Source organism: Suncus etruscus, chromosome 1 (genome assembly GCF_024139225.1).
Source record: "Suncus etruscus isolate mSunEtr1 chromosome 1, mSunEtr1.pri.cur, whole genome shotgun sequence".
Classification (NCBI taxonomy): Eukaryota; Metazoa; Chordata; class Mammalia; order Eulipotyphla; family Soricidae; genus Suncus; species Suncus etruscus.
In genome coordinates this window covers 148,706,910-148,731,596 of record NC_064848.1, presented here as the reverse complement: position 1 = coordinate 148,731,596, position 24,687 = coordinate 148,706,910, and the positions used below count along the sequence as shown (strand labels likewise).

General features: G+C 45.0%; 2 protein-coding genes and 1 non-coding gene across 3 annotated transcripts in view; all 3 read right to left on the bottom strand.

Annotated features, from left to right (window-relative positions):
• Positions 1 to 239: 239 nt before the first annotated feature.
• On the bottom strand, positions 240 to 6,521 carry FMC1 (formation of mitochondrial complex V assembly factor 1 homolog). Its single transcript, XM_049775799.1, has 2 exons — positions 6,335 to 6,521; positions 240 to 538 (listed from the first exon to the last, which is right to left on the bottom strand). The coding sequence occupies exons 1-2, from the start codon at positions 6,470 to 6,472 to the stop codon at positions 335 to 337; spliced, it is 342 nt and encodes a 113-aa protein (XP_049631756.1). The 5' UTR covers positions 6,473 to 6,521; the 3' UTR covers positions 240 to 334.
• A 658-nt stretch (positions 6,522 to 7,179) lies between these two features.
• On the bottom strand, positions 7,180 to 7,252 carry TRNAR-CCU (transfer RNA arginine (anticodon CCU)). The gene has a single exon. It is a non-coding gene; the product is annotated as a tRNA-Arg (tRNA).
• A 10,038-nt stretch (positions 7,253 to 17,290) lies between these two features.
• The window catches only part of UBN2 (ubinuclein 2), an 87,756-nt gene continuing 80,359 nt past the window's right edge, over positions 17,291 to 24,687 (bottom strand). The window contains 2 exon segments of the mRNA XM_049774283.1: positions 17,291 to 22,075; positions 24,381 to 24,470. Of these exon segments, the coding sequence (XP_049630240.1) occupies positions 22,026 to 22,075; positions 24,381 to 24,470 (140 nt within the window). The 3' untranslated portion in view covers positions 17,291 to 22,025.

Genomic DNA, 24,687 nt, shown 5'->3' with positions numbered 1-24,687 from the left:
GAATTTGCTTTGCATGCAGCTAAGCCAGTCTTGATCCCTCGTGCTCTACATGATCCAATGAGCTCTGCCAGAAATAACTCCTGAAGCCTGGAGTAAGCCATAAGCATGCCTGGTGTGTCCCCAAAGCAATAAAAATTAAAAATTAAAAGATCAATCTTTCAAGTTGGCATAAGAAATTCAATAAACTCACTGTGCAGAGCTGAAACCTTCTCAAGAAACATTTAAAAATTAGAGAGAAATCATAAACTTTCCGAACAATTTAATGATTAAATACATATTTGTACAATAATCCCATTCTGGCAAGAGGGCAGCAGGAGGAAGTTTCTCGGCATCTTTAAGACTCCCAGCCTTTCCCTCCAGGTTGATGGGGCAGCTTGAGTCCCACCAACCCAGCAGACTCTTCCACGGATCGCTCCCCCTTGCCATGAAATTCCTCGTGGAGAGACACATGCTCACGAACGCTGCGAAGCAGGCAGAGATAGGTGGCAGCTTGGAAATGAAGCTGGTGTTGAGCTCGGCACAACTTCTCACTGGTGACCTGGGGAAGCAGCAAGGCTAGATATTAACAGCTCAGTGATGGCTTGGCTCCGAACTTGAACTATCAACATGTCTTCTCTAGAGCAGTGTTGCCAGGGGCTCTTCCCACTAAGCTTTTTTCCAGTGTCCTATCCTGCCCCTTGAGCCTCTAGTCTTGTACTATGACCCTCTAATTTTTACCTAACTCACCTGAAACCTCCTCTAAGTTCTTGGGGGACTATTTCTACTCATGGTCAAATCTGGAGCAGCCACATGCCAAGCAAGAGCCCTATCAACTATACTAACAATCCAGACACCAACCTCCCCTTCCCTGGAATATCTTGGGGTTTTAAGAGGTAGGACTATGGTTCCAAGTTGAGAAATGCAGCTCTAGGGCCAGAGAAATAGCATGGAGGTAGGGTATTTGCCTTGCAAGGATAGTGGTTCAAATTTTGGCATCCCATAGGGTCCCCCGAGCCTGCCAGGAGTGATTTCTGAGTGTAGAGCCAGGAGTAACCCCTGAGCGCTGCCGAGTGTGACCCAAAACTAAAAAAACATTCTAAAATTTATTATGATAGAGTGACAGGAGCCAGAGCAAATAGTACAGGGGGTTATTTATTTGCTTTACTTGCAACTGACCTGGGCTCAATCCTCAATATTCCTTATAGCCCCCTAAGCACTGCAAAAGAGTAACTCCTAAGTACTGCTGAGTGTGGCCCCCCCAAAATTGATTATGGCAGAGACAATCTATAAGAAATTTGTCTTCAAATTTTAGGGTTATTTTTGGTTTGTTTTGGGGCCAAGCAAACCTGGGTCGACCATATATGCTAAGCAAGAGTCCTATGCACTCTACTATCTCTCTTTCCCCTCTTTTTTCTTTTTCTTGGGAGGTGGGGGCACAGCCGGGGTTATTCCTGGCTCTGTGCTCAGAAATTGCTTCTGGCAGGCTCGGGGGACCATATCGGATGCTGGGATCGAACCTAGGTCTGTTTCAGGTTAGCCGCTTGCAAGGTAAATGCCCTACTACTGTGCTATCACTCCGGCCCGTTTTCATCTTTTAATTTCAGATTCCCAACTGTTTACAAAGAAGGAATCTGGGGGCCATATCGTATAGAAGGAAAGGCATGAACTGAATTGGTGTTAAGCTGCATTGTTGAAGCCTGGTAGCATTGAAAAGAACTAAAGGGCCCGGAGAGATAGCACAGCGGCATTTGCCTTGCAAACAGCCGATCCAGGACCAAAGGTGGTTGGTTCAAATCCCGGTGTCCCATATGGTCCCCCATGCCTGCCAGGAGCTATTTCTGAGCAGACAGCCAGGAGTAACCCCTGAGCACTGCCGGGTGTGGCCCAAAAACCAAAAAAAAAAAAAGAAAAGAACTAAAGAAGCCTGAAGACACAGGCCTCAGAAGAATGTGCATTCTCCATCCACTCCTGATCTAGGGAAGACATCTAGAAAACATCCAAGGTTTTCTATAACATCACCTGGAGGCAATCCTCTACCAGGGAAGACCCTACCGCTGCTCTGACATCAACCTATTCAAAAGAGACTTCTCTAACACTGAGAAGACTTAACAACAATGACCTGCTTTCGGGACAGTTCTTTCTGTATTGCCCTTAATTGTGAGGTGAAACGAGAGGATACTCCACACCAGCCTGACTTCAATGTAGGATGTGCAGATTCCAGGATCTTTAATACAGAAACCTGATGCCAACAATAGAAACTGAGTGAAAAATAAAACTGTATTGGCACTACATACAATGACTTGGATTGAATAAACTAGTTTGCCTGGAGCCTAGAATTGGTCTTATGCCAGGAAACTTCAGGGGTAGGGTCTCCTTGCATTTAGATCAAGGCTTTTCCTTTTCATGTCCCCCATATTTTGGTGGGCTATGCAAACAATATTTGCCACTCCAACACTGCTTTTATTATTATTATTGTGTGTGTGTGTGTGTGTGTGTGTGTGTGTGTGTGGTTTTTGGGTCACACCCGGCAGTGCTCAGGGGTTACTCCTGGCTCCATGCTCAGAAATTGCTCCCGGCAGGCATGGGGGACCATATGGGACGCTGGGATTCAAACTGATGACCTCCTGCATGAAAGGCAAACGCCTTAGCTCCATGCTATTCTCCGGCCCCTCTAACACCGTTTTTACTGTGTTCTTTTGACTCTAACCCTTAAAAAAAAAAAAACCTTAAACTTTTGATGTTAACTTAAACTAATATGCATGTGCATGAAAATACAAAAAAAAATACTATGCCTTCAATGTTTAAGTTGTCACATAAATCTCATGGCTTTAGATTGCTTTGTGTACTGCTAAGAAATGTTATAATGTACTACAATTGGGGAACTTGTGCACAAAGTAATTGTACATGGGTTCTGCCTTATTTTTCTTTTTTTTTTTTTTTTGTGGTTTTTGGGTCACACCCGGCAGTGCTCAGGGGTTATTCCTGGCTCCAGGCTCAGAAATTGCTCCTGGCAGGCACGGGAGGACCATATATGGGACGCCGGGATTCGAACCGATGACCTCCTGCATGAGAGGCAAACGCCTTACCTCCATGCTATCTCTCCGGCCCCCTGCCTTATTTTTCTTAATGTTCTTTGTAAGTTCAATATTTAGGTATCATTTCTTTTGAGAACTCTGTTTATGGGCTATTGTCCTTCCACTGTAACTTTACATTCTCCTCTTTGCATCATTGTTCTCATAATTAAAAAAAAAAAAAAAAAAAAAAAAGAAGCCTGAAGAGAGTTATGTTTTTTCTTGCACTTCCTGAGGGCTACTTGTAGCCATTTGTGGCTAGTGGACCAATGGAACAATGCTGGGGCTGGCAACGCCCTGACCCTGCAATACAAGGGATAGCAGGGAACTCCCATAAATAAAAAGCATATTCCTTTGACTCTGGTGCTATCTCGCTGGCTCTTATTGTAACTTCCAAATAAGTAAAAATTTTTGAGGACCAGAGGAAAGAACAGCAAGAAAGGTGCTTGTGTTTCATGCTGCCAACCCATCTGATAATCTAGTACTGCATATAGTTCCCTGAACACAGAAAAATGAGTAAGCACTGAGCACTGCCAGCTGTAAGCAAACCTCTGTCCCCACCCCCTCAAATTTCAAACAGCAGTGTGAAACCTCAATATATCAAAGGGTAAAACTTGTTTCTGTTACACAAGCTCCAAATGGAAGGATTTGAAACAAATGCCTTTTTTTTTTTTTTTTTTTGTTTTTGGGCCACACCCAGTAACGCTCAGGAGTTCCTCCTGGCTATGCGCTCAGAAGTTGCTCCTGGCTTGGGGGACCATATGGGACACCGGGGGATCGAACCTCGGTCCGTCCAAGGCTAGCGCAGGCAAGGCAGGCACCTTACCTTTAGCGCCACCGCCCGGCCCCACAAATGCCTTTTTTTGGTTGTTATTTGGCCAAATTTAGCTGTGCTCAAGGATCCCCTTGGGTCAGCAGTGTGGAAGGCAAGCATCTTCTGTACTTTTATACCTCTGGCCCTGAATGCGAAACAACTTTTTTTTATGGGGGAGGGGGCACACCCGATGACGCTCAGGGGTTAAAATCGCTCCTGGCTTGGGGGACCAGATGGGATGCTGGGGATCTAACTGAGGTCGGTCCTGGATTAGCCACATGCAAGGCAAGCATCCTATCGCTGTGCTACCGATCAGACCCTCGAGGTCCGTCCTGGATTAGCCACCTACATGCAAGGCAAGTACTCTAGCACTGTGCTACCGATTTGGCCCCTGAAACAACCTTTTTTGAACCCTACCCAGAGATGCTCAGGAATTACTCCTGATAATGCTCAGATAACTGTACGGAATGCTAAGAATGAATGTAGATAGGCTGTGTGCCTATCAGCTGTACTCTCTCCAGCACTGACACTATTTTTTTTTCTTTTTTGGATCACACCCGGCCACGCTCAGGGGTTACTCCTGCCAGGATTGGGGAACCATATGGGATGCCGGGATTCGAACCACCCTCCTTCTGCATCTCCAAGCTATCTCTTCGGCCCACTAGCAATTCTTTTTTTTTTTTGTTTTGTTTTGTTTTTTTTTTTTTTTTTTTTTTGGTCACACCCGGCAGTGCTCAGGGGTTTTTCCTGGCTCCAGGCTCAGAAATTGCTCCTGGCATGCGCGGGGGACCATATGGGATGCCGGGATTCGAACCGATGACCTTCTGCATGAAAGGTAAATGCCTTACCTCCATGCTATCTCTCCGGCCCCCCCACTAGCAATTCTTATGGGATACTATTTGCATGTATGGCTTCTTGGGTTAATTTACATTTACTACAAGACAAGACTCCAGTACATCTATTGCTCCCTCAGTTTTTGCGACGGCATGACCTCAGTCCATTAAGGTCTTAGGCTCCTGACCTCTTAAAAATTTCTTTTAGGGGCCCGGAGAGATAGCACAGTGGCGTTTGCCTTGCAAACAGCCGATCCAGGACCTAAGGTGGTTGGTTCGAATCCCGGTGTCCCATATGGTCCCCTGTGCCTGCCAGGAGCTATTTCTGAGCAGACAGCCAGGAGTAACCCCTGAGCACTGCTGGGTGTGACCCAAAAAAACAAAAAAAACCAACAAAAAAAAACAAACAAACAAAAAAAATCTTTGGGGCCGGGCGGTGGCGCTGGAGGTAAGGTGCCTGCCTTGCCTGCGCTAGCCTAGGACGGACCGCGGTTCGATCCCCCGGCGTCCCATATGGTCCCCCAAGAAGCCAGGAGCAACTTCTGAGCGCATAGCCAGGAATAACCCCTGAGTGTCACAGGGTGTGGCCCAAAAACCAAAAAAAAAAAAAAAAAAAAAGAAAAAAAATTTCTTTTAATTCCAGTGTCATCATCTTGAAACACGACCTCCCGACCTCAGACATACAAGACTTCCTTTTCCAGCATCTCTCAAAAGAAACAAGTTTCCTTAGTTTCCGCTTTCTAAACTAGTTTGCAACTTTGTGGCCATGTCCAGAAACTCTTAGGGTTGTTCCTCAGGGAATAGTGCTTAGGGACATATATAAGGATATCTTGGGTTGCAACCTTCCTTTTCGTGGTCTTTTATAAAGCTTTGGTTTTGGGGAGGAGGAGAGGAGCCCAAACCGGCTCAGACTGCCTATGCCGGGGTCTGCAAGACATAAAGAGCCACTTGGACGCGTTTCCCAAGGGAAAAAAAAACAAAAACCTGGGAGCCGCAAAACCATTGCGACATTTAAAACAAATCTAGCACTGCATACATTGTTGCTATATACTATAATACTATATATAGGATCGTCTAACTACACAATCTGTAGCTGTCGATCTGAAGAAAATAATTTTTCGCTTAAATGTAAAATATATTTGTGCAAACTAATAGCCAATTAAAATATTTAAATGATACCGCTCCTCGCCACACACCCCCCACCCCAGTATCGGAGCCTCAGCAAAGTTTCAAAGGAGCCGCAGGTTGTGACCCCTAGCCTATGTGATGTTCTGGAGCCCGGACAGTGGCAGGGATCCAACCCAAGTCTCCCGCATGCAAAAAAAAAAACGACCCCTTAGGCTCCCTGGGGCCCCAAAATTGCAACTTTTAGTAGTTCCAAAAAAAACCCAACTGGGAATCAGATAAATGAAGTTCCAGATGCAAAGGGAGAGAAACGCTTCTGCCTTGCAACTGGTGCTTTTGAAAGAGCTCTCAGCCCTGTAGGGAGAAGAGGCGCGCGTTCCCTTTGTCCCGGACCCCACTTTTCGTTGTGCTCCCGCTACTCCTAGTTTGGTGCTCAGGGAGGGGGGATTCCCGAAAACAAACATGGAGGTGGGGTTCTCGCCCCCGTCGCCGCGTAGCTGCGGCTGCCGTACCCGATGTGCACGAAAAGCCTTCAAGAGGTACCGATAGGCTTCCGAATCTCGGTAGGGCCGGCTCATGGCCGCGTCCAAATAGCGCAGCTCGCGGAGCAGACCCCGGAGAGTGCGCGCCGGTGTACCCAGAGCGGCCATTTTCCCCTCCCGGGCGCCCTCGCTGCACCGCGCCTGCGCAATCCGGAGTGTCGGGCGCCCGTACCAGGCCGCGCCTGCGCAGTCCAGAGAGTCGGGCGCCCGTGCAGCGCCGCGCCTGCGCAGTCCGGAGGGTCGATCGCCGCCGGATCGCCGCCGGCCGCAGGGAAGAGCAATCGAAGGCCGAACTCAACCGCCAGAAAACGCGAGCAAAGCCCTTGCCCCGAGGGTGTGTGTCCTCGTCCGACGCCACGACCGGGGCCACAGCTGGTGGTCACTGGAAAAAAACAGCGTGGAGAAGGACCCAGGCGTGAGATGCCAGAGAGGGTCCTCTCATAAGAGAAGCCTCCCTTTCTTTAATTTTGGTCGTTGTTTTTGTTTAATACTTTTTAAAAGAAGACCAAAAGTCAGAGAAATCATCCCGGACGGGACGTTCCGTCCGGCTTGGAGGAAGGTACTGGATCACGCCGATTTCTCGCCGACTCTCAAAGGCTATTGAAAACACACATATCCCAGTTGTTTTAAAATCTAGAGCGTGAGAGTCTCTCCAGGAGTCGGATTTGTTTTTCTTTAGGCCAAAGCTTTTCCTTTCCGTGTCCCATCTATTTTGCTGGGGCTGTGCAAAGAATTGCCACTCTCAAACTGTCTTTGCTGTGCTCCTTGGACTTATCCTTAAGGAATGAAATCATTTTTTAAAAGAAAAGATGAACCACCCCAGATGGGACTCGAACCCACAATCCCTGGCTTAGGAGGCCAATGCCTTATCCATTAGGCCACTGGGGCTGCTGCAAATGTTTTGCTGAAACGACGTATTCAGGGGCTTTCCTGCTCGGGCCGTCACCGCCCTTTCAACCGCTTCGGGGCCTATCCCGAACCACGGCCGGGACTGGCTGCGGCGCGGGGCATGCTGGGAGTTGTAGTTCGCAGGGCGGAGACGCCGCTTTACCTAGGAGACAGCGGGGGCACGCCGGTCGCAGCCGTAGGGCTCGCGCCCGCTCCACCGCTGCGCCTGCGTACGAGAAGCCACGGGACGGCTCGGCGCCGACTGCACTGACCCTTTCTTTAGGCCGCCCGACCGCCCGAGATCCAATTCCGAGGGTTTTGCAGCCGAAATCGCCCACCACTTCCGGGGTTGTGGCGGAGCGAGGCTCGAGCCCAACGTTAGGGGGCGCCGCGTCCGCTTCCGGTTGATGTCACGGTTACTTCCGGTGACGCCACTTCTATTTCCGCCGAGGCGGTAGTAGGCAAAGAATAAGACCCTTGACCGGCTTTTTTCCGCCACTCGGAGCTGGAGAGAGGGAGGGATTCCGTTCTCCGTAGAAAGTCTGGCCAGGGGCCCGGAGAGATAGCACAGCGGCGTTTGCCTTGCAAGCAGCCGATCCAGAACCAAAGGGGGTTGGTTCGAATCCCGGTGTCCCATATGGTCCCCCGTGCCTGGCAGGAGCTATTCCTGAGCAGACAGCCAGGAGTCACCCCTGAGCACCGCCGTGTGTGGCCCAAAAACCAAAAAAAAAGTCTGGCCTGGGTGTCCCACATCCTGCTGCTGCGTCCAGCGGCTGTGCGTGACTTTGAGGGCAAATCTCGCGAGACTCGACCTAATTCTCATCCTTTCTCTGCAGACCTGGTATCTTCCTCATTTGCATTCCTAGTCTGGGGCGCCTAGATCTGCTGTGCAAATTCTCCAGCAAGCAGCCCTCTTGTTTCCCGCTCTTCCCACACGGTCTGCAAGAGTTCAGTTTTTGGGGGGCCCAGACCCGGATGGACGTGTTGTGTTGGGAGGAGCCAGTGCAGGGAATATTGATTTTTGTTTTGGGGTATACCTGGCATGCTTTAGTTACTCTTGTTGATCTTATGGGATACCAGGGTTCGAACCCAGGCCAGCTATGTGATAGACAAGCACCTTTGTCACTGTACTATCTCCCAGGCTCCTGTTCATGCATTGTGGAGCCGGTGACGCTCAGAGGCTACTCCTGGGTCTGCACTCAGAAGTCGCTCCTGGCTTGGGGGACCATATCGGACACCGGGGATCGAACCCAGGTCTGTTATGGGTCAACCGCAAGGCAAACGACCTGCTGCTGTGCTATCGCTGTGGCCCCATCAGTTCAGGAATATTAACAATGCACCCATTATTCGACTCCTCGTTGCCATGTAATAAAGCAAATGTGTGTGTCTAGACTGCGGCACCCTTGCTGCTGTTCTTGCAATTCTTTCCCAATTTTTGTCGATGGTTGAAGGGTACTAGGTGAGGGTTCCTAATTCCTATCACCCCACAGTGCTGGGGCTTCCAAGGACGATGGCAGAAATGTTGGAACCTTGTGTTTCAGCACAGAAGTCCTGAACGCTGGGACTCTCCGCCACATGACCTTTTTTTGGTTTTTGGGCCACAACAGGCGGCGCTCAGGGAGGGATTACTCCTGGCTCTGCGCTCAGAAGTTGCTTCTGGCAGGCACGGGGGACCATATGGGATGCCGGGATTCGAACCACCCACTGTCAGGATCAGCTGCTTGCAAGGTAAACGCCCTATGGCACTGCTATCTCTCAGGCCCCGCATAACTGTTCTTTATGAAAACAGCTGGAGAGTGGCAGAGATCCCTGGGGTTAAAACATGAAGCTGAACAAGAGTTGCATCGCCCTGCTTTCACCCCATAGGGATCCCCTGAACCCCTTCTGAGAGCAGTCAGGAGTAAATTCTGAGCACTTACCTGTGTGGCCCCCAAATAAAAGTAATAAAAGGAGTTTGGGCTGGAGAAAAGGACAGGGGTTTAGTTACTTGTCTTGCATAGGGCAATTCTGGTTCAGGCCCAGCACCCCAGCACCGTCACAGGTTGTGACACTAAACCCCTGTGGCCCCCACTCCCCCAGTTTGGAACAGGAAAGCGCTCAACCAGCTGAAGCACGCACTCACTTTTCATACTGGAGGCCTAGGTCCAATCCCTGGTATTTACTGTGGTCCTCCCAGACGAAGGCATGCATTGCATCTGGTACCTTGAGCAGAGAGCCCGGAATGGCCACCTAGCTCCTTGGAATGTCCACCCACGCCCTCAAATGAGGGGGAGATCAGAAAAGCCGGAGCTGGAAAGTTGTGCATGTGCTTTTACCGGTTTCCAATCCTGGCATCCCATATGATTCCCGAGCACACAATAGCACACCATTGTCAGATGATAAGCCAGAAAATAATCAGAAATATTTTCAAAACCAGAAAATACAAAAGTTTAAAATAAAATATATAGGCTGAAGAAATAGTACAGCAGGTAGGGTGTCTGTTTTGCAGTGGCTGACCTGGATTTGAGTTCCAACATTCCATGTGGTGCCGAGTCTAGCCAGGAGTGATCATGAGCAGGACTGGGTGTAACTTCTGAACACCTCCAGATGTGGCAAAAAAATAAATAAAAAAGAACCACCAAAAACAAAAATGGTGGAGAAGGGGTCTGTCTCCTTTGATGGGGGTGGGGGGGGGGAAGGTTGCTTTGTTTTAGAAGAAACTACAGATTTTTCTCTAGATCTTACCAAGTCTGATCTGTGCCCTCCTCCATCTGGGAAGGATGAGGGCTCAAGCTGAGCTGGTCCTTGTTCTGTCTTGCACAGGGCACACGTCTCCTCCAGCTTGTCTCTTTCCTCTTTGGTAGGGTGTGGTGAAGGTCTCCCTCTGGAGACCTCCTGAACCCCTTGGTTCTGCACCTTCTACTTCTGTTATCTTCTCACCTCCCTAGATTCTCTAGACTGCAAGCACATGGCATGCAGCTAACCAAGGTTTGATCTCTCACCCCATATGGAACTGAGCCTGCAAGGAGTGATTCCTGAGTATAGTCAGGGAGTGACCCCTGAACACCACCGTGACCTCCCCCAAATCAAACCAGTAAGACTTTAAATGATCACTTAGTGAATTCCTATATCTGCATTTCAAAACTTGACTCAGCAGCATTCTCAAACACCAAGTTCCTGGCAGGACCCATGATTTGGCTTCTCCCTATCCCAAAATCCACACCGCACACCAGCCTGGCTATTTATTTCCTGCCATTGCCAGTACCTTTCCTTTTCCTTCTTGCTAACCAAATCTCCTAGGAGAGCTGGCAAAGTGTCATCTACTCAGCTAAGTCTTGGTCTTACCTTTCCTTTTTTTTCGGATGGGGGCACACCTGCTCAAGGATTACTCCCGGCTCTTCATTCAGGAATTACCCCTTGAGAGTTCGGGGTATCATAAAGGACAATAGGGATTGAACCCAGGTTGGTCACATGTAAGGCAAGCACCTTACCAACTATACTCTCTCCAGCCAACTAGGTCTTACAGAGGGCTCCAACTCAGTTTCTCCCAGGGTGGCAAGAGACCACAGCTGTTGGACATACTCTGAGCTATCATCTTTGAACTTGTCATGTGACTGTCATCTGTAACTGGAACCACCTGTAACTATTTACCTCTATTCTACAGTGCCTAATAGTGTGAAACAGAATATGGACTCACTAATACATCTGAATTGAGATATCCAAGTTAGCCCAATAAGACCACAAACATGGGAATAATATGTTCATTCCTCTTTATTTAATACAACAAACACAGAAAACATACACAAGAAAAAAATTCATGTAAAAGGTCCTGTCATAAAGAATAGACAGACATCGTCACGGAATCAAATAAGGCTCCCGCTTAAAACGGGTTGTGAGCTATACCTGGAATATGAGCAAGGCTGTTGCAAAACAGAGATAGAGAGAAAAAAGAAAATCAAAACAATCCCTGCACTGAAAAAGAGTATGTCCATGGGTGGATTTCTCAAGTCACATCTCTTTTAGGCATGTTTATGCAAATTCATTTGAGTTTTTTTTTTCTGGTTTTGGGGCCACACCCGGTGATGCTCAGGGGTTACTTCTGGTTCTGCGTTCATAGATGTTCCTGGCTTGGGGGACCTATATGGGAGGCCGGGGATCGAACCAAGGTCCGTCCTGGATCGGCCACATGCAAGGCAAATGTCTTACCGCTGTACTATCGCTCCAGCTCCTAATTCGAGTTTTATGAAATGTGATTTGTTGGTTTGCTTTGTTTTTTCTTTCTGGTTACAAATATTTATTCGCCCTTCTTTCTGTTTAGAAAATAGTGACATGACTTCTCTCAATATCAATAATGAGTGAAAACTACCAAAGTTTGGACAACATGAGCACAAGCATTCATTGTGCCCATGGAACTAAGCACATGAAGGTGGCGGGCTTGGGATAGGTTGGCTTCCCAGCCCTTTCCTGGGGAGTTGTGCCTAATCTACCTACTAGGAAACACAATGGAGATACTGAGGCTCAGTGCAGGGGCAGTAGCAGCAGTTTGTCCATATTCCTGCTCTGAGCAGAGCTGGAAATTACACAAGCACCAGTTCATCTCAAAAGAGCCTTATACAAGCGCGCACACACACACACACACACACACACACACACACCACACACACCCATTCGCGTGACATTACCACCCCCTTTTATTTAAAATTTTTTTTACTAAAATAATACAAAAAAGGGAGACAAGTATATTACAAAAATCCATGGCTGGTACAGTACATAATTTTTTAAGACACACTAAATGCTACAATCTTTCAGGTCCTGAGATTATTACAAATATCAACTCAAAAGCTGTGTTCAGGTCCAGTTTTTAAACGAGGAAAAACAAAATCCCAAAATATTAAATCACACTTTTATTTAAAAAACAGCATATCCCTTCAAGTTAGCAAAAACTCATCTCCCTAGAAACCAATGCAGTGATCAGATCAGTGCCTTTCACCCGAGGAGCGCGATGATCTGGCTCCTTCCTTCCAGATGGGCTGTGAATCGTGCTGGGATCTCTCCCCCGTGGAAGTGGCTAAGTAAGAGGCAGATGCGTAACTGGAGGGAGGAGGGTCCTCTACAGAGAGAACAATCACTGTATAAACCAAACTGAAGGCTTTGCCTGGTCGAGATTCCTAACTGCAGGGTTGGGAACATGTGCTTACCAGACTATGAATCAGAATCCTTATTCCCCATCATTTCTAGCAAATAGGTCTGTGGTCCCATACTCAGTTTTACGGCTACAAACACAAGTTCCTGCTTGAGATGGAAGAGAGAAAACACCCATCACTTAATTGTCTTGGAGGATTGTGATGATCTTACTATTTGGAACATACAATTTTCTCCGGCCAGAGATCTAGTATCTTCGTGAAGCATGCAATGTTTCTCTCGGCCAAATCTGAGGACATGCCTCAGACTGCACACGCTTCTGCAGAATACTCAGAATGCCTTCTAGGATTGTTTTCAATGACAGCCAACAAGAGGGACCTATATCTGCTGAAGAGCCTTTTGGTTATCAAAAGGTTTTTAAAATGTTTCTGAATTAAATTGTGTGAGCAGAGCCATGACTGAAAACGCTGGCCACTGTTGGCCAACTAACTTTATGACGGCCTCTCTCAACGGGGACTAACATGTTTCTCTTCTAATGTTGCCAGCGCAAACTGGGGTAATTTGCAAGTCTGGGGAAGAAAATTTGCTCCAAAAGGCACACTGAAGAGAGAAGTCCCCTATGAGGAAAGTTTATGGCTGCAAGGACAGATAATACAGGTCTGCTGAGAACAAGGATGCCTGGCTGGACTCAGTGACTCAGCTGCTTCCTGAATGAGTTCAGAGGCAGATGAAGCAGTTCACTTCATAGCAGACACACACCAAGTTACTCTGCCTAAGTCATCTTGTTGTATTTCCATAAGCTTCTGATTAGTGCTCTATAATAAAATAAAATTGGTACGAAGCATTTGGAAGCTCACTGTGAAGAGTATGCAGTAGGTTTTATGTAGAAATAAGGCAGTTTTATGTAAAATAAGAGCCTCTATTAAAGGCCCACATCTCATAGTCATTTCAAGAGAAAGCCATGAAATGTTATCACTGCCATGTTACACAGTAGAGAGGTCAATTGTTTGGTTTTACTTGGATGTCATTTCTGGTGGTGTCCAGGGGTTAGTCCTGGCTCTGCACTCAGGAATCACTCCTAGTAGGCTTTGAGGACCATATGGAATTCCAGGTATTGAACCCGGGTTGGATGCATGCAAGACAAGTACCTTCCTGCTATACTACTATCGCTCCAGCCTGAGATGTCTTTTTAATACCGAGAAATAAAAAATTTCTAGTTCCCATGTCCTGGACATACTAACTTTTATTATATTATTGTGATTTTATTTTTAACTTTTATTTTATTTTTTGGTTTTTGGGCCACAACCGGCAGCCTCAGGGATTACTCCTGGCAGGCTTAGGGACCACTAGGGATGCCGGGGATTGAACCTGGGCCTATTCCAGGTCAGCAGTGTGCGAGGCAAACACCCTACCGCTGTGCTATCTCTCCAACACCTACTACTGTGATTTTTGAAAGTATTCTTTATTCCAGGGCACGCACCCAATGGTGCTCAAATGGTGCTCCAACTCTGCACTCAGAAATTACTCCTGGCACACTTGGGATCATATGGGATGCTGGGGATTGAACTCAGGTCAACTGCATGCAGGACACTGTGCTCTAGCCCCTTGTAAGCATTCTTGACCTGTTAGGAGGGTAACGACTTGGAAAGGTGCCTGCAATTTAAGTACTATAAAATGGAAAATGTAAGAAAGATTGAGCAAGTGTTATGGCGTTAGGAAATAAAGACCAGCAAATGGAACTTTGGAAATATCTGAGAAAAAAGTAATAGTGTAGCAACTCCCTGACAAAATGGTAAACTAAGAGCTCTGACTAGGGGAAGAAAGAAGACGACAGGAACTTCAAAGCTTTTGTTAAGAGTCTATCTGTTCAGCTCCAGAAACCTGAATGACAAACCACAGAATCTACAGCTTCCTTAGAACCCAACCTGGGGTTGATTTGACCATCACAACCCGAAGACATTTCATAAATCTAACTACAATTTTGCACCAGCGAATGCATCTTCACTTCGTTTTTAGTATAAAGTTCACATTTCAGGATAGATAAACACAGAATATCTTTAAAAAATTTTTTTTGTTGGGGCCGGAGAGATAGCATGGAGGTAAGGCATTTGCCTTACATGCAGAAAGTTGGTGGTTTGAACCCTGGCATCCCATATGATCCCCGAGCCTGCCAGGAGTGATTTCTGAGCTAAGAGCCAGGAGTAACCTGAGCACAGCCAGGTATGACCCAAAAACCAAAAAAAAAAAATTTTTTTTTGCCACATCCAGTGGTGTTCAGGCTTACTCCTGGCTTTGCATTCAGGGACTCCTCGAGGACTGAGAGACCATATGGAATGCTGGGGACCAAATCTGGGTCAGTAGAGTGCAAGGCAAGTGCCTCACTGGCTGTACTATAACTTCGCCCCCAAATATATTTATTTTTGGAGGAACATTCAACAAAACCCTTGAGCCTTATTTCTTTGGATTTAAAGTCTTAACATCTTGTCATTTTAAGAATGGAGAAAGAGAAAAATACAGAAAAGAAAGGTCATGATTATCTGCATAGTTGATATTTACAGGCTTCCTTATCTAGAGAAACAAACAAGACCAGTGATTTTTTTTTGTTTGTTTTTTGGGTCACAACATGTGGTGCTCAAGGGTTACCTGGCTCTGCACTCAGAAATCGTTCCTGGCAGGCACAGGGACCATATGGAATTCTGGGATTCGAACCCAGGTCTGTCCTGGGTCAGCTGCAAGGCAAAAACCCTACCACTGTGCTAACTCTCCGGCCCCAAGCTCAGTGATTTTTCAGGAAAAAAAAATCCTACTACGAGACTCAAGTGGCCCTGGTCAGTCCTGGGAATAAGTCTAGAAGCTGTCTGTTCAGGCCTAGTGCTTTCTCAACCACTCATGCTGGCTAACTGTCATGTCTAACTGTTCCTTGTCCCTCTTTAGTCTCCTCCCAGGCCCTGAGTACGTGCCACAGTTTGAATCTAAACTCCCTCCCATAACTTAAAATGCAAGCTCTGTTTTCTTCCCCTCCCCCCAGTTTCACATGACAAAAGGAAACTTTATTATTACTTAACATGCCACAGTAGAGGAGGTCAGAATCACCCTTTTCTCTGAGGAGCTGGAAAGGTGTTCTTCCCACCTGGTTCCAGCCCTGAGGTCTTACATTCCCATCTCCCTCCCTCTGCAGTGGGTGGCTCCACCCTCTTCCAGATGCAGCAGCAGAATGCCAGAGACCAGCTGGCATGTGGTGCTGGTAGTCTGCATCAGCTGCAGGATGCCACTCCCTTCCATTCTTAGCAGGGGTAAAGCCAGCTCCACGTTACCCAACACACTACTGGGAAATCAGACAGAGAAAATGGGAAGTGAGACAGCTAATTCTCAAATACCCGTCCAAGACCTGGCATCCAAACTTCATTTAGCTTCTGGTTCTACAACCTTGGCGGCAAAAACAAACAAACACCCAACCTCCCTAAATCTACTTATAATGAATAAACTTAGTATTATTTCTCCTTCCCCACTTATTCACCCGAAACTGAACATTTTACTCCACCACCCATAGAACGTTTAAATAACGAACAGACAACTAAGTTAGAATTCCAGTGATTTTTTTTTTAATTCTAAAAATTGGTGCTTTTTATATACTTTGTAGGGAAATATTTTTCAGCCTCTATTATCTCAAAATTATATAGGACATTTTAGAAAAACTCAAATATTTTGAAATAGTAAAGTCTCTGATATCCCTGGGAGGTAGGTAAAAATCATTATACCCAATTTTCTAATGGGTAATCTGAGGCACTAAGGTTTAAACAATATTTCCCTAAATAAAGAATAAAATAATTCAACACTACTGAATGAGTTTTGATATCTTTGATATCTGGCAATCTGACAAGGCTTCTTCCCTTTTGTACCCCCTCTTCTGATTTTGGGCCACATTTGGTGATACTCCTGGTTCTGCATTTGGATCAATCCAAAGCAGGACTCAGGGAACCATATAAGATGCCAGAGATGGAATCTAGGTTGGCCAATTCAAAATGTAGTCAAAGGGGGAACTTTTTTTTTTTTTTTTGTGGGGGCGTTTGGGTCACACCCAATGGCGCTCCGAAATCACTCCTGGTTGGCTAGAGGGACCATATGGGACGCCGGGATTTGAAGCGTCTGTCCTGGATCGGTTGTGTGCAAGGCAAGTGCCCTATCACTGTGCTATCTCTCTCAGGCCCCCAAAGGGGGAACTTTTTTTGGGGGGTGGGCCCACACCTATGACGCTCAGGGATTACTCCTAGCTCTGCGCTCAGAAATCGCTCCTGGCTTGGGGGACCATATGGGACGCTGGGGGATTGAACCACGGTCCGGTCCGTTCTAGGCAGACGCCTTACCTCTAGCACCACCGCTCCAACCCCCCAAAGGGGAAACTTTTAAAAAAATGAATCTGTACTGGATTTAGAGGATCGAAACAATTTAAGTCTCACTTAAAGGAGTGTTACATGTGTGATCAGCAAAAAACATATATTGGAGACACTGAAAGTTTTCTGTCAATTTATGCAAGAATAAAAAAAAAAATAACCCCAGAAAATCAGATTAAGCCAAGTAAAACTATCTGGCAAGATAATTAACAGGAAGGTCTCTCTACAATGCTATCAGTTCGGAGAATTTCCCTTCAGTATTGGAGGCGTGTTTACTTCTAAGTGGTCAATGACAAACAGGCAGTTAACGAGCTAAGTGGAATCATTTCCCAGGAGAGAATGGGACACACTTTCAATGGTGACAAGTCCAAACACCCGCACCCATTCTACCATGTGCTCTTCTGTGTAATTTGCCCCTGCCCTCTGCAACCAGTGCCCCTTCCCCAGCCGAACCCCCAGTTTCCTGCTCCTCCAATGCTTTATCCACTATGACTTATGCCAAGTCTGCAGGGCACGGAGCAGAGGATTACATCCAGGAATAGGCAATGAGTCTACTGAGTTTATTTTGCTTATAACTGACTTCTTATATATAATATATATATTTTTTGTTAACCTCTACAAACAGATAAAGGGGAAAGACAGCATCTTAGGAAAAAAGACAACTTCCAAATCCACCCGCTTGAATTGTCTAAAAGCAATGGAACCAACAAGGCAGAAGTTTCACAAACATGGGGAGTGTTCAGAAAGGATGCAATGGTACAGCAGCTATCAGTCTGATATATATTACATATGGACACATATATATCTGTGTATATATATGTATGCATGTATCTTACACATATATCCATATACATATAAATAAAACAAAGAGATTACAGCATGATATGACGTTGGCAATTTTGAGATTCTTCCTCTTGAATCTCCAGACTAATGAGCCATATTTTGGGGTATCTGAGAACAGTTTTGAAAGAGAGGAAAAAAAGGAAAGAAAAAAAAGGCACTTAACAAAGACAAAGGCCTGAATTAAGTATGTTTTGGAGGAGTAATATAAGCTTTTTTTTTTTTTACCAGATTTAAGAAATGATTTACAGAAAGTTAAAACTTTTCCCCTTAAATTTTATAAAATAAAATTGCATAACATGTTTTTTATCAGTCATTTATCAACTACTGCATTTTTTCCCTCTATTTCATTACTACAAAAACCAAAGTTGCTGCCCCGCCACCACTCCCCACAGAAAAAGAAAAACCCCAGACCACTCATACATGCACAACAGAAAGGAAAGGAAGGCCCTTAGGAGAGCTTCAGGTCAGCTGAAGCTTCAGTGCTGAAAGGTCTCTAGTTTGGCCTGATCAGAAACTTCTCATTCTTCTATTTTTACTTTGCAACAGAAACACCAACTAACTAACCAACAATCATTCAAAGCCCAAATGATGGTAATACAGGGACCAGTGTGCTTTTACGGTGCACTCCTAAAACAAAGTTTACTGATTTTACAAATGGGTCAAAATCATGACAAAACATCCTGGAAGTAAAGTAAATGAAAATCAGATTAAAGTCAACCAATACAGGCAAAGTTCATTTTACAAATGTAGCAGCAAATATGACAGATAACTGGAGTGCTAAGAGATGATCCCAAGGGACTCCGAATTCTCATACTCAATGGCAGTTTGAACAGTAGAATTTCCATTCCAGAAAAATATCTTGAACCAGGTACACAGAGGTGGAAAGGGCTGAGGGCAACCAGAGAATGACTTAAGGTGTCTGCCCTTTCCAATCAGGGAGTAAACAATTTAGGTCTGCTTTTTATGGGGAGAAAAATCTTGGATTAAAAATCATTCCTAATCAAATAGTTTTCGAACAGGTGTCAAACCCACAGTATTCAAACGTTATGTGCCCGGTTCCTCCTCTTGACCTAGTCATTTAATAAATCCCAGTCTACAATTCGCTGTCAAAAATGGTAATTTGGGCAGCAGCATCCATCAAAGGGGTGGTAAGTGTGAAAGAATGTTCTGACACAACCCTCTGCATTCCCCTCCTCTTAGGATCTGTGACTTCAGATTAACCTCACCTCCTTCCCCCCAAATCTTTTGCTTCAGGCTGTTAAAATTAGGATTTCTTTTACCCTCTGAGAAAGAATGATCTACTTTAATGGGAATTATTGCTTGCTTTTCTTCTGGAGGCTCTGAATGAGCTTGACACTTTGCTCCCCGACAGTCTCTGACAGAGGCTCAGCGTGGTGATCTCTGAGGACACCTCCGCTGACCATTATTGCTCATGAATACTGAGGAATAATTTGTATGTACAGTAACAGCTTATACATCAGTGAAGGCAACTGAAAATACAAGACAGTTGAGAACACACAGCTTCATTTTCCTGAATCAGAAATCCCGTGGAGGGGGACGGAATTACATGTGCTGACTAGCTTTGCATTGGAATATTGCGAATGCTCTTCGGAAATACACACTGCTCTATAGCTTTCCAATTACTTACCATTTGAAAAAATAATGTAATTTGACTTTTTTAAGTGCAAAAATACAGTATGATTCACAAAGTCTCTGTGCTAAAAAATAACCAATTTATATGTTTGTTTATTTTAGTAAGAAAACTATAAAGATAGGTGACCGTCAAGTTGGGACACCGTATTCAATGTCATGATCTAGAAAAGAAATTAAGTCTTGTATTTACATGTAGAAACTCTGATCATACTCATCTATTAAGAAATATAAAGATGTTTGTTTTGTTTGTACAACATAAAAGGACAGTTTCGAGGGAGATGCCTTTAAGTTAGTCTGAAAATGTGATGAGAAATGAGGGGGGATATAGTGGCTGTCCTCGAGGACTCAAGACTGAAAACATAATCTCCATATTGTGAACACCAAAGACCTTCGAATATTACTTACTAGGAAATTACAGACTAATATTGGGAGAAAATATTGGTCATCCAGTGCTTTTTTTGACAACAGAGTGATCAGGGATCTTCATATGGCATGATTCAGAACTGATGGATTTAAGAAACAAGTAGTTTTTTCTTGATTTAAGTGAGTAATGAATTAATATATTAATAAATATACATGTACAAACATACACACAAAGATGAATACATGCACAATTATCAGCAGGAAAAGAAATATGTAATCTGGCTTCCCTGGTACAGCACTTAACACAAAGGTAAACCCCTTTCTAGTGTTAGCAGAGACGACTTTCTGCCTCCCAGAGACTAAAATTAAGAGGTTTTCGATATGGCATGGCCCAAGAGATGGGCACAAGCTGTTCCAGCTTAAGAGTTGAATAGACACTAATCAAATATGTCAAACTTCTCTGACAGACCTCAATATACTTCTAAAATATTTGTCAAGATTGATACAAAATTCTTAGTGATGTACTAGTAAACTAAAATTTTAGAGGCAAGTATTATAACAATAAAATAATCCTTTCCCCTTACTGTGACATATTCTTGGAACTAAAGTATCTTGCTATGAAGCAAGATAATGTGATTTTGAAGTCAAAATATAGGTATGCAGATCTACACAGATCTGTGGTGTTCATTCACTATCTGATAGGCTATTTGGGACTTTTTTTTTTTGTAAACAAAAGTAAAAAGGAAAGACAGCTCTTACCCGAATAAGCTAAAAAATACAAGGTGACTTGCAATGAAAACATGCAAGAAATCTTGTTACGGGAAATCTGATGCTGTGTTTTGGGTTACTTTAGCATTATAACAGACCAAGCTTTTACCATTCATGGGTTCAGTTTGCAAACACTCAGAAGCCCAAGAGAAGTAAGGGAAAGAGGAAGTGAGGGGAAAGAGAGAGAGATGGTAGAGAGGTAGGTAAAAAAGAGAAAAGAAGGGAGAAAGTGAATCTGACTGACAAGAACGGTGAAGGAAGATTGAAAGGGGGAGGCAAAAACTTAAATGTATTTAAAGAGAAAACAATCTCCTAAAATCCTTTGTTGAATATTCTATTTGCATAAGGAAGGTTAAATGACTAAGGAGTCTCATGTGAAGACTGACTCATGTATCAATACTCTGAGTAAATAGTAATAAAGCTTTACGATCCCAAATGCTCCAAATCAGTCTCACTATGCTGAACACAAAGGAGTATAAATACACTGTGATTGTTATAAAAAATAATTCCTTGTACACATAATGATCCTAAATGTAATTACTCCCTTTAAAATACTATCTTAAAAATTCCAAAAATATATATATATGCCATCTGAATGACCAATGAAGAAGTATATGCTGGACACACACCTTTTCATATCAATAGTTAATATCACCCCTGAAGTACCACTAACTAAAAGAACAGAAAGAAATTGTGAACGGAGATGAAGCTGGGGGTATGTACAATTTGTGGTGGTGGCTTGCAAAGAATGAAAGAGCACCAACACCGCAGCCCTGTTTCGAAGATGCCCCAGGTCTTGAGAGAAAAACGTGAGCGAGTCACGCTTCAGTCTCAAGAATGGTGATGGGAATGGACCAATCAATAAATAACAGCCGCACGTATCACCTGCTCCTCACTGGGAGATAAAACGACCCCTTTCACAAGAAGGAGACGCCAAGGTTTCATCTGCGAAGAGCAATAACGCTTCACTTCGTGACTTAAAAATCTTGAGGACTGAATACCCTAACTGTGCTAAGAGAACTTTCCTGGAGCACCTGCAGCCCCCTGGCCTCCACAGGCAGTGGCTACGAACTGGAGAAAATTCAAGTCTGCTCAGGATTTGCGGGATACAGCATTGACTCTGCCCTGCCTCTACCACACAGAGTCAAATTGCTGTTGTGGCAAAGCTGCTGCATAGTCCATTCACACAAGTCTGGTCATTGCTCCTAACAACTGCCTCATTCCAACAACTATTGCCTTCTACCATGCAATTATGCCTGCAAGTGTTCAAATCCAACCCCCAGGATGGATGGAGTTTTTACCCAAATTCTCAATTTCTTCCTCACCCTTCCCGGGAAAAACCAAATTTATACTTCTGTGGGTTTGACAACTGAGTCTCTTTCAAGTCAGTTAATAGGGTGACTTTATCTTTCCTTAGGAGGGACCAACGGTCACTAACTTTGCTGGAAGCACGTTTTCCTCCTGCAGCTGGCTTTACTCAAGTAATGTTTTTCTTTTTCCTCCTCACCACAGTGCTCGGGACGAGAGAATGTAAACATCGACAGAACAGCAGCCCTAGGACCAAAACAGTACGTTCGCATCAGGTAGATCCCATCAGCCAGCTAAGTGTCTCATCTCCTTGGCTTGCTGGGAAGTCACTGAGATTTCCGTGGTAATTTAGTGTCCCCTTTACTTTGGCCTCCATCTGAGAAAAATGAGAAATATTAATCGGTTTGAGATGGCATGTTAAAATAGGGGGGGAAAGGCAAGAAGAACAATAAATTTGGGGGAGGGGTTTGGGTCACACCCGGTGGAGCTCAGGGGTTACTCTTGACTCTGCGCTCAGAAATTGCTCCTGGCAGGCTCAGGGGACCATATTGGATGCCAGAAAATGAACTAGAGCCTGTCCGGGGTTGGCCACTACATGCAAGGCAAATGCCCTACCACTGTGCTCTTGCTCTGGCAGAAAAATAAATTTTTAATTTTCACATGGGTGAGAGTACTGAAAAATAAAAAGCTGATCTATATCTATAGCTACTTTCTTTCTTTCTTTTCTTTTTTTTTTTTTTTTAAAGTTTTGGACCACCCAGCTATGCTCAGGAGTTATTCCTGGCACTCAGGATTCACTCAAAGGGCTAGAAAATGTCAGGTGACTCAATGCTCTGCAAAATGGAGGCCCAGGATCCATCCCCTCCACTACACGGTTCTCTAGCATAGCAGAAAGGGATCCCAAAGCATAAAGTGAGAAGAAGCTCCTGGCCCTGCTGCATGTGGCCCTGAGGCCAAAACAAACAAACAAAAACAAAAATACTACTTCCAGGGAAATCTTTGTCTTTTTAGGGGGGTGGTTGGTGCAGCCCACACTTAGCTGTGCTCAGGACTTACTTGTGGTGGGGTTTGGGGAACCTATGTGGTGCTAGGGATAGAACCAGGGTTGCTATGATTATGAAGGCAAGCACCTACATAAAATGTGGTATAAGGTCCATAACACATCTTTTTGTTGTTGTTTTGGGGTCACACCCGGCTGTGCTCCAGGGTTACTCTTGGTTCTGTGCTCAAAGATCACTCCTGGCAAGCTAAAAGGGCCTTTTGGGATGCTGAAAATTGAACACAGGCCAGCCATGTGCAAAGAAAATGCTCTACCCACTCATACATCATTTGTTTTGGGGCCACATCCAGTGATACTCAAAGGTCTCTTGTGAGTATTCTAAGGAATCACTCTGGGTAGTGCCTGAAGGACCATAAGAGATGCTGGAGATTAATCTTGGATCAGCCACAAGTAAACAACCTATCTCCCTAATTCTGCTAGAAATGAGCAATGGGGCCCGGGAAGGTGGCGCTAGAGGTAAGGTGTCTGCCTTGCAAGCGCTAGCGTAGGACGGACCTCGGTTCGATCCCCCAGTGTCCCATATGGTCCCCCCAAGCCAGGGGCGATTTCTGAGCGCATAGCCAGGAGTAACCCCTGAGCGTCAAATGGGTGTGGCCCAAAAACCAAAAAAAAAAAAAAAAAAAAGAAAAGAAAAGAAAAGAAAAGAAAAAAAGAAATGAGCAATGAACCAGGATTAGTGTTTGAGCACCACTAGGGGTGCCCTCACCAAAAGGAGTTGGTGGTCAATGTGTTATAACCAAAGTCTATGATCTAAATTCACATTTCAGAGGGCCTGGTTGCCAGCAAATAATGTCTACTTAGCTTGGGGGCAGGGGGAACAGTTTTGGTTTTGGGACCACACCTGGCATGTTCAGGACTTCTGGCTTTGTGCTCAAGAATCAAACCTAGTAGATAGAGCCCTGGGGAAGGAACCATACGTGAAGATGGGGATTGAATCTGGGTCAGTAGTGTGCAAAGCAAGAGCCCTACTTTCTGTACAACAGCTCCTGCCCCATAATGCCTAGGTTTTCAGTTCATCATTGCTGAGAAGCAGGAAAACTCAGTGACTACTACTGCAGATTATGGAGTCAGACTTGCTGGCTTTGTAGCTCAGATGAAACAATTAGTATATTATTTTAGGCAAGTTGCTTACCTGAGATTAAGTTTATTTTAAGAATGAAATTAACTAACACATATCAGGGATTATCAGTGGCAGTAAAGACCTGACATTTAAGAAGCTTTTACGAAACATAAACCACTCTTATTACCAGCTGTTGCTTACTCCTGTGCTATAATCCTTTCTCTGTCATTCTCATAAAGAACCGCTCTTCAAAATGACAACCTATTGAGGTTGGAGAAATAGTACAGTACAATGGGTAGGGCACTTGTCTTGTGGGGGCTGACCCATGTTTAACTCCCACTGTTCCCATTTGGTCCCCTAATTTACTCTGCCAGAAATGATTCTTGAATGCAGAGCCAAGAGTAACCCCCGAGCATCCCTGGGTGTGGCCCCCAAACTCAACCCAAACCAATGGCAACTTGTTACTAAAAAGGATTTTTACTACTAAGGATCATCCCATGATATGGTTCTGTTCAGGAGTTTTTGGCAGCCTGTGTCTTTCAAGAGCCCAGGGCCTCTTACCGGTAAATGTCTGTTGTAAGTGCGTGGGCAGAGGTGAGTGGGAGAGAGGTGCTGCATGCTGAGCTCCTGGCTGTAAACCCTTTAGTAAATCTGAGAGGAGAACAGAAGGTTATTGACCTGCTACACCCGACGTGGCGCCCAGCACCCCCATATCCTGCCTTCCCAGGCCTTCTGAAACAGTCAACCAGAAGATGCCAGTGTGCAGACTCCCTGCTATCCCTCCCACTAGCAAGCTGGTGTTAAATCCCCATCATGTTACAGCCTGGATGAGGAGCCCTCTCAGGAGACACCAATGAATCACACAAAG

Coding starts and splice junctions, on each gene's coding strand:
- FMC1 (XM_049775799.1), bottom strand. CDS start 6,472: ATGGCCGCTCTGGGTACACCGGCGCGCACTCTCCGGGGTCTGCTCCGC. Junction 539..6,334: donor AGGCTTTTCGTGCACATCGG/GTACGGCAGCCG, acceptor CTGCTTCCCCAG/GTCACCAGTGAGAAGTTGTG.